At 53.6% G+C, this 9,661-nt stretch overlaps 1 protein-coding gene across 1 annotated transcript in view; it reads left to right on the forward strand.

The window, feature by feature from the left end:
- IGSF10 (immunoglobulin superfamily member 10) overlaps nucleotides 1-9,661 on the forward strand; it is a 32,025-nt gene that overhangs the window by 12,649 nt on the left and 9,715 nt on the right. The window contains exons 4-5 of the mRNA XM_004708646.1: nucleotides 3,623-7,750; nucleotides 8,227-9,127. Of these exons, the coding sequence (XP_004708703.1) occupies nucleotides 3,623-7,750; nucleotides 8,227-9,127 (5,029 nt within the window). The remainder of the gene's footprint in view (nucleotides 1-3,622; nucleotides 7,751-8,226; nucleotides 9,128-9,661) is intronic.

Genomic DNA, 9,661 nt, shown 5'->3' on the forward strand with positions numbered 1-9,661 from the left:
GGGAAAGGAATCCAGTCAGGCAGTGATGTCGTTGTCTGTGTTTACAGACGGGAAAGGAATCCAGTCAGGCAGTGATGTCGTTGTCTGTGTACAGATGGGAAAGCCAACAGGTAGGTGAAGTTGCATATTCATGAGACCATAGCCAGCAGGAGCAGGGAGAGGCTGGCAGTCGGCCACCTCTGTCCACCCTACAGCCACGTTAGCCATCGGCCCTGCACCCATTGGTTAGCTTTCATAAAGACGTGAGTTTGCAAAGGGCCCTCGTGTGTCGGCCATCTGTGGTGCGGGTCGTCTTGGGAAGGCATAACCTTCTCAGCCAGAGGGATCTCCAGACCTTCCCAGGGATCAGTTCGAGGGCCTGGCTCGCTGCCATCGAGTCGATCCTGGTGCAAACGTGGACAAAGCGGGCACCTGATGGTCAAAGCCATTGTCCTGTGGTTGGAGCCAGCAGAGACTTCCCGAAGCTGGTGTCATGAGGCCTCGTGGGACGGGATGGGTCCTGCGTTCAGAGCTGGGCTGGACTGCCCCTCCATCGAAGGAGATCCGGTGGCACAGTGGTACTGTGGGAACTCTGGGGGGGAAAGATGTGGCCGCCAGTCAGCTTCGGCAACGAGCCACAGCCTTAAAAGACCTCTGGGGCAGATCCCCTGTGTCCTGTGGGCCTGCTGCGAGTCAGGCGGGCCACGGGGCCTTTCCAGATGGAAACTTTAAACCCTGCTTGTCTATTTCCCACAGCTATGTCTTAAGTCCCGTTTAGACGATTGCACGAACGTGTCCTTCTGGTCAACTTTATGCCTCTGAGCACATGAATCCTCGATGGTGTGTGTGTGTGTGCACATCGCTGCTGTTGTTGAGAATACACGTAGTAAGACATACACCCATTCATACACGGTGTCGACATGTACACCTGGTTCATTCTTTCAGTTCTGCAGTCCCACCCTCTTCTGAACGGTTTATCTCTCGTTAACATAAGCTCACGGATCCTACATTCCTGGCTACTTCTTTTGAGATGCTGTTGCGATCCCGTTTACGATGGTTCTTAAAAGCCTTCCATCATCAAGGCAGATGAAATGTCACTGATTTCCTACCTCCTTCCCTGCCTCCAAGTCCTCCCCTCCCCCTCCCTCCCTTCCTTCCTTCCCTATCTTCCACTGATCTTTCCTGAGCCCCTATGGACCGAGGCAGGACACACAGGGATGGACAAGCGAGGTCCCTGTTGTAATGCAGCTCAGGGTCTCAGGGGAAGACACTCACCAAACAAGGTATTCTAGGAGTGGACCGTGAGGGACAACAGTACCAGGGGGACGTAAAGCGTGGAGCCAAGTCAGAGGAAATGCTCCTACACTGGGCCCTCAAGGGTGGGCAACCCATGGTCAGGCCCTGTGGAAGTAGCACGTCGGGTGGCCAATGGGTGGACATCGAGAACCTGGAAGAGACAGTGTTCTGGAGGTGGAGAGAGCTGGTGCACTGGAGGGCTAACCGGAGGGCGAGAGGTTTGTACCCTCCCCAGAAGGACTTTGGAGCAGGGTCTGGTATCTACGATAAGGTGACCAGACAGTCCCGCTTTTTAACAATTTTTCCCGTGTTGTGCTGTGTTTTTAAAAAGTCCTGATTTTTGGAAAGAATGCACGCACGACAAGCTAGGGTATACAGTTTTCGACTGCCATGTGGCTATTTCGCCAGGATATGAGTTTTATCAATGGCGTCCCGCTTTACCAATGTTAAAATCTGGTCACCTTAATCTATGAGGGTAATTCAAAAGACTCACTCCTGTGCCCCCAGTTCATACAGGCACGTTTATTCCAACTCACCTGTGTTTGGGTCTGTGCCTGCAATCAATGGGTGGCTTATACCAGTTCTCTTAAGGAGATACTTCCAAAGCTCATTGACGCTCCTTCCTCAAATCCCGGGCATGGCTGCCAACAAATGATTTCCATGACTGGTTTCATCAGGGTTCCTTCAAAAAGAACAATGGTCCAATCCAAACAGTGGCTTCCAGGGGTGGGGAATCAGCCGAGCTAGTTAAATTCAAGGCAAGTCCACTTAGAACAGCGGTTCTTAACTGTGGTCGTGACCCCTTTGGGGGGTCGAGTGACCCTTTCACAGGGGTCGCCAGATTCATAACAGTAGCAAAATGACAGTGCTGAAGTAGCAACAAAAATAATGTTATGGTTGTGGGGTCACCCCAACATGAGGAACTGTATGAAAGAGTCGCGGCATGTGGAAGGTTGAGAGCCACTGGCTTAGAAGTTTGTAGCAACAGGTGTTTTTATTATTAGATTCCCAAAAGCTAATCTTGATTTTTCTTGAAGGACACAAAATGATCACAAAGGCTTATTACAAAGTTTTAGGACAACTGAAAAGCATCAGTTATGGGGAAAAGCCAAAAAGGTTGAGCTGAGGAATTTGTTTGCATCCTGACAATGTCCCTGCTCCTCCTGCGAGGGTCTCACTGTGAAACCTTATCCCCTCTGCCCGACAGCCCTGGTCTGGTCCCTGCAGACTTCTTTTTGTTCTTCAAGCTCAAAACAACATGAGCTGAGCCTCCCCAGATGTCCAAGCTGCAGTTTTGCGCTGCTGTCGATCAAAGAACACAGAATCCTTTGAGGGAATTTTTGAGGGAGATGGAAGCTTCTCTAACTAGTGTCCACACCTCAGTAGAAGCTAGGCTGATAAGCAGTAGCTTCGCATTTGATCCTTCTTGATTGACCGTGCAAGGCAGCCTCTCTGCTAGAATGCCTTCCCTGCCATCCCTTTAATACTGCTTATTCACACCCAAATGTAATCTTCGTGGGGCACAAAGCAGAATCAAGATGACGTATCAGAAAGACTGGGCTCTGTCCCATGTTATCTGTTTCGGCTAGGGGTGATGTAGTGGGTTGCACGTGGTCTGCTAATTGCAAGATCAGCAGTTCACAATCACCAGCCACTTTAAGGGAGAAAGAGGAGCAGACTTTCTACTCCAGTAAAGAGTTACAGTCTCGGAAACCCATGGACAGTTCTACTCTGTCCTTCTAGGGTCACTCTGAGTCAGAATCAACTCCATGACAGTGAATTCATTTTTTTTTTTAGTTTTGTGTTTGCAACCTCTCTGGCTTGTTTTCTTAACCTGTAAACGGGTGTTTCCTTCAGGAGTTTGCTAATCTGAAGGTGAGAGAATTACCATAGACCAGCCACACCTGTAGGCATTCCACAGAAGCAATTGGGTGTGCCATTAAATGATGTTTTTTTTATTGTACATAAGAAAACGCCAAAGCCAAACAAAACCAAGAAGGAAGAAGACCTTCTCCTCCAGAATTTTAACCACACATGCTCTGCTGCTCTGGGTTTCTAGGGCTGACGTCTAGTGGCCTCTCCCTCTGAAGTCTGAACTCCTTACAAACAAATCGTAATGGCCTGTTTCACTCCTGTAAATAAAGATGCATGTGTGTGTGTGTGTGTGTGTACGATAGTTTTAAGAAATCACCAGAAAGACAAAGAATGCAAAAAGCTCTCTATTAAGCATGACTTTTTGTCCCCAATTGTTTCAAATTCCAGCAAAAACAATTTCTCTCAAAATGCTCAATGTAAATTCATATAAACGTTTCAACTGGCAATAACTCCATTGTGATTTCCCCCCTAGATGTAATCAAGTGCAAGAGAGACAGAAGTGCCCCCGGCGCTCAGCAATGCCCACTTTGCGTGGACCCCAGGGCCTCCAAAGGCAAGCCCTTGGCTGTGGTCCCAGCTGCAGCTTTCCAGTGTGTCAAGCCAACGATTGACTCAGCCTTGAAACGGAAGCACCTGACCGTTCTGGAAGACACCGCTTCTGCCTTCCCCTCTCCCCAAGACTTCATGGCACCCTTGGGTTCCCTCACCTTGAATATGACAGACCAGTCTGGAAATGAAGCCAACGTGGTCTGCAGGGTCCAGAAACCCTCCAGAACATCATCCACTGCATTCACAGAGCAAGGCGCCTCCATCGTGCTCCACACACCACTTTCTACAGGTCTGGTGTGTAATGTCGCGTTCGGCCACATTCAGCCCGTGTGGCAGGTTCTAGCTTTGTACAGTGATTCTCCGCTGATCCTAGAAAGAGCACGTTTGATCCCGGAAGCGTCCCAGCACGGATACAAGTATAAGCAGGTGGCTTCTAAGGCCGAAGGCATTTTCACCAACATTGAGGCACATCTCAACGCCGATCCCTCTTGGTTAATGCAAGACTATGTTTCCCTGCGACTCGACAGAGCTGCGACGACACTCAGCACCCTGCATATCTGCTACTCGAGTGATGTTCACGTCACTGTGCCGAGGGAGCAGATCAAACCGGGAGCATACGGATGGACCCTGATCTCAAGGGACACCAAGAGGAAGCCAGAACGCACCGTTTTGGTTGGTGGGGCGATTGAGCTGGACTGCCCGGCTCGAGGAGACCCCACCCCGCATTTGGAGTGGCTTCTGTCGGATGGGAGTGAAGTGAGAGCCCCTTACGTCAGTGAGGACGGACGGCTCCTGATAGACGAGAGCGGGAAACTGGAGCTTCTGAGAGCGGATCGCTTTGATGCGGGGCCGTACCACTGCATAAGCACCAATGCTGGCGACGCAGATGTGCTCACCTACCGGCTCACTGTGGTTGAACCCCCCGTCGGAGCCCGTCACGAGGATGGGGCTCCCCACACAGTCGTCCTCGGGGACACGCTCGAGCTTCCATGTCCTTCCACCGGGAGCCCCGACGCCTCCGTCAGCTGGGTTCTTCCCGGAAGCACGGTGCTCTCTCAGTCCTCGAGAGACAAGCACATCGGTGAGCACGGTGCATTAAGAATCATGCAGGTCACGCAGGAAGACCAGGGCCTTTATCGCTGTGTGGCTGCCAACCCATCAGGGGTTGATCTGTTGACGTTCCGAGTTTCGGTCCAAACAGAAGAAGCGAGGCCAGCGGAGCCTGATGGAGAAGTGGGCGGCTCTGGACTCGATGGCTTGAATCCCGGCGCTCACCCGACGGAGCCCCCAGCGGTACAACTCCTTACATCAGCGCCAGTGGAGGCAGAGGTGGGGAACCAAGTGCCGGTCCCAAAGCAGGAGCACAGCTCCCGGGAGTCAGCACCCCGCCGACGTGGAGATTTCCGGAACCGACAGTTTGGGGAGCACAGGAGACAGTTTCCTCCCGCTGCTCGGCGAATCGACCCGCAGCGCTGGGCTGTGCTCTTGGGGAAAGCGAAACAGACGGCGGCCCTGGACAAGCCGGAGAACAGCCCAGGGCAGCCCACTCCACCAGGGCCCCAGCCCCAGACACCGCCTGGCGAGGGAGAAGGCTCCGGGGTGCTCCCTCCAGATGAGGAGTTGCTGGGTCCAGCAAGAACCCTGACTGCTGATCCCACAGCCACCTCCCCAGACCCCGGGATGGACGTCATGACTTCTGGCACCAGCGTCTCCCCAGCTGTGAGTCCACTGATCCCGCCACCTGGGAATCCTCTAGAGCTCAGCCCCCAGGCTGCTGTGCAAACGACCACGACCACGGTGTCAATGAAGAGAAATCCAACCGCATCCACCAAGAGGCAGGACACCCCCAGCCCAAACTCCCACACGGTCTCTCCGCCACGGGCGACCAGCTATGTCAGCAGCAAAGTGCTTAGCCATGCTAACAGCACATCCGGCGTATTCTTGGCATCGGTGAATACTCCGAGGGCTCGTCCGACACCTGCCGCAGCAGCCAGCGAACCCAGGAGCAAGGATTTCTACTCTCATGCTGCTCAAAGGCTTAGCGCCTCTACCCTCTCTGCAGATCCACACGCTGCTGCCAAATCTGGGCTCGAGATCCCTAGAAATATCACAATGAGCGCTGCACCCTCCAGACGCTTTGGGAGGAGGAGGAAAATTTGGGGCAGGGGGCGGCTGGTAAGCCCCTATAGAACTCCAGCTCTCGGGCGGCACAGGTATGGCCTCATGAGACCACGGTTCGGAGCGGCTCCCGAAGAGCGCAGCGTGCTTTGCCCTTCCTGCTCGCCCACGCCCACGGAGAGGCTTGCCTCTGCCACAGCCGCCTGGTCTTCTCCAGCTCCTCCCCCAGTCAGCCCCCCGCAAACCGACTTCGCCACACCCACCTCTGGAGAGCCTGCAAGGCCCCTCCAGAGTCGACCGCTGCTAGCTGGCAAGGAAGCCGGAGCTCTTGAAGTGAAGGTGCCCGCAGTAAAGGATCTCCGTGCTGAAGGCACCCGAGCGGCTCCAACGGATGCAGCTAGGACCCGTGGCCCCACATCTTTCTCTCTGGGAGCTACTCATTCAGTGACGACGCGTGACCCCAATGAGCCCAGCTCCCGTGAAGTTGAAAGAGATTCGTTGAGGATAGCATCCCTTCCAGAGCCCATCACAAAACCATCCACGCCTCGTATCATAGCCACTACCAGTTTTCCAAGAAAGAAATTCCCCGGGCATCACGTCTTTGTAAATAACTATTCCCCAAAAGAGTGGCTTAAGAAACAGCATCAGTTTCATGCAGAGAAAAGCACAGTGTTTCCCCAAACACCCCCTGCTCATGTCTCCCCTTTCCATATAGCAACCCTCTCCACAAAGCGGGTATCCACTTCAGCTCTGGCCGCACAGGCTACAGCTCATGGTGAGACCACTGCAGTACAAATTCCTAGCCGTCCCTCACCAGTGACCCAGCGGCCCTTCACGCCCCTTGACTCTGTGGCTAGTGTCACAAGCCAGGAGCCACACATCACACACCTCAAATCCACGCACACAGCCATGCGGACAACACCTCCAACGGCCTTTGCATCTGTCGTCGGTAATATCCAGACCGTCAGACCCAAGGACCGGAGACAACACAGACGGCCGGAGCCTCAGAAGGATAGGGGCGGGCTGAACCTCGCAGATCTGACCCCACCCAGTGTTTTTGCTTCAACTCCTCCTCCCCTAGAAAGTCCAAAAGGCATCGCAAGCAAGGTGAGTCTCCATTCAAGACCTCTCCGTCCGACGGACGGAGCTGAAGCACACCACCAGCAGAGTTTTCAGCCTCGGAAGAGCACAACAGCTCGTGAGGCAAAGCTGTCCCGCCAACTTCCCCGGGGGCCCACAACCAGGGAGACTAGCCACTCCACTGGGCGCCCAATCCTGAGCAGTCCGGCCACCCCCATGCCAGTTCCCACTCATCCCTTTCCTCGACATTCCGCCACGGACCATGTGGCAGCTCCCACTTTTAGGATGATAGATGCAGTAGCCGAGCTGTCAGAACCCTCCAGGGGGGATGCTGATTCACACCCGCCAGTAGCTGGGACTGCAACATCAGCCGAGGTCCCCCCAAGTGCCAAGTTCACCATCAGACCCACCCCCTCCTACTCTGACAACTTACAGTCGGCTCCAATGCCGGTCCTGCTCACGGTGAAACCACAGAGTTCTAAACCAACTCCCGCCCCCTGGACAGAAAACCAATTCTGGCCCAAGTCCTATCCAGAAATCCCCAGAAAAAAACCCAAACTGGAAGTGAGCGTGCCGACCACGTTTGGTTCGCCAGGGGCCCTCACTCCTGTGCCAAAGTGGGATGGATCGAAGACGGCCCCAAAGAGTGGCTTTGAGAGGACACAAGTGACAAAGACGATCACTTCCGAATTCCGCCCCTTTGACATGCTGTCTCGGAGCACACTCGAAAAGCCCAGAATTGTCGGAGGGAACGCCGCAAGTTTTACCGTTCCAGCGGAGTCTGATGCCTTCCTTCCCTGCGAGGCTGCTGGAGACCCCGCTCCCACCGTCCGCTGGACCAGAGTCTCATCAGGTATTTGAATTGGTTGCACTTCCCCGAGTCGTGAGGCATAGCACTAGGAAGAGGTTCTGTTCTGTGTCAGGGTCACACGTCCCGAGACTCAAGGCCAGTTGCCAGTTTCTCGGAGACACTGCACGGGGCCAACATCCTCATTGGGCACAGGCACCTTTTGCTCACCCAGTTGTTTCGGGAACATTCATTCAGAGCGTGCTTTCAGGCTGTAGAGCAGACTCAGGCGCCAGGCGCTATGGTAACAATAGGTCATTGCGTTTACTCATCTGGCTTTTAAACTAAGCGGATAAGAAATTTTGGGAATTATTTTGGCAATCTGATGCCGAATGCCCTCATTTTACTTATAAACATAGTTTAATAAGCAGTTCTATACCCAAAATATGACTTTGTTCTTGATTTGACCATGTGAACTAATTATGATTTTTTAAACTAAACGCGGAAGGCGTATAACTATCGTTTCCCTTCCTTCTTATCAGGACTTGATTTGTCTGGAAGGAAGCAGAGAAGCAGGTTCTGGGTGCACCCCAATGGCACGCTGTCCATCCAGAGCGTGGGCATCCAGGACCGCGGACAGTACCTGTGCTCGGCTTCCAATCCTCTGGGCACGGACCGCCTTCACGTCACCTTGTCTGTGGTGTCCTACCCCCCCAGGATCCTGGAGAGACGTCCCAAAGAGATCACGGTTCACTCGGGAAGCTCCGTGGCACTGAAGTGCAGAGCCGAAGGCAGGCCGAGCCCTGAGATCTCTTGGGTCCTGGCAAACCAAACTGTCCTGTCCGACCCATCCGAAGGCAGCCAGCGGGCTCGGGTGCAGTCCGATGGAACGCTGGTGGTGGACGACGTCAGCATTTACGACCGTGGCTTTTACAAATGCACGGCCAGCAACCTGGCTGGCCGGGACTCCCTGCTGGTCAGGATGCAAGTCATCGCAGCCCCACCTGTTATTCTAGAACAGAAACGGCAAGTCCTCGTGGGGCCTCAGGGTGACAGTCTGACCTTCCCCTGTACGGCTGGAGGAACCCCTAGGCCTAGCGTGTACTGGGTCCTCCCAGACGGCACTGAAGTGAAACCCTTGCAACGTATCAACCCTAAGTTTTCCTTACATTTGAATGGAACTCTGAGTGTCAGACAGGTGGCCTCTGAGGATGGGGGCACCTACGAGTGCATTGCCACCAGCTCCACGGGCTCAGAGAGAAGGGTGGTGACGCTTGTGGTGGAGGAGCGAGAGATGGCACCCAGGATAGAAGCTGCATCCCGGAGATGGATGGAGGTGAATTTTGGGGACAGGTTACTACTGAACTGCTCGGCTGTGGGGCAGCCCAAACCCAGAATGATCTGGAGGCTTCCGTCCAAGGCCGTCGTGGACCAGTGGCACAGGTAAGCCCCCGTTTGCCTTGGAATCTCAGTCCTTGTCTGTTGAGATGTACTTTCTGAGCTGCCAGGGGGCCCACAGATTCCACACCCAAAGGCAACTCTTTCCAAAGAGAGCCAGTTTTCCACATCACCTGGGAGATAACATCCAAGGGACTTAGAGAACTTTTTTACACGATGAACTCTAAGGGTCAGCTTCTTATACAGACAAACATATACATACACACAGCATGTATATGTGTATACAGATGTCTATAGATTCCTTTATGCGTAAACTCAACCAAACCAAATTCACTGCCCTCAAGTGCATGCTCATGGTGACCCTGTAGGGCAGGGCAGAAGTGCCCGTGTGGGTTTTGAGGCTGTAACTGTTTATGGGCGTAGAAAGCTCTGTCTTTCTCCAGCGGAGCAGCTCTTGGTTTTGAACCACTCACCTTGTGGTTAGCAGCCAATGTGAAACCATGATGCCACCAGGGAGGGCCCCTACCTTTACACACACACACACACACACACACACACACACACACACACACACACACA

This window comes from Echinops telfairi, unplaced genomic scaffold (genome assembly GCF_000313985.2).
Source record: "Echinops telfairi isolate 266 unplaced genomic scaffold, ASM31398v2 ScPeMD7_4225;HRSCAF=4972, whole genome shotgun sequence".
Classification (NCBI taxonomy): Eukaryota; Metazoa; Chordata; class Mammalia; order Afrosoricida; family Tenrecidae; genus Echinops; species Echinops telfairi.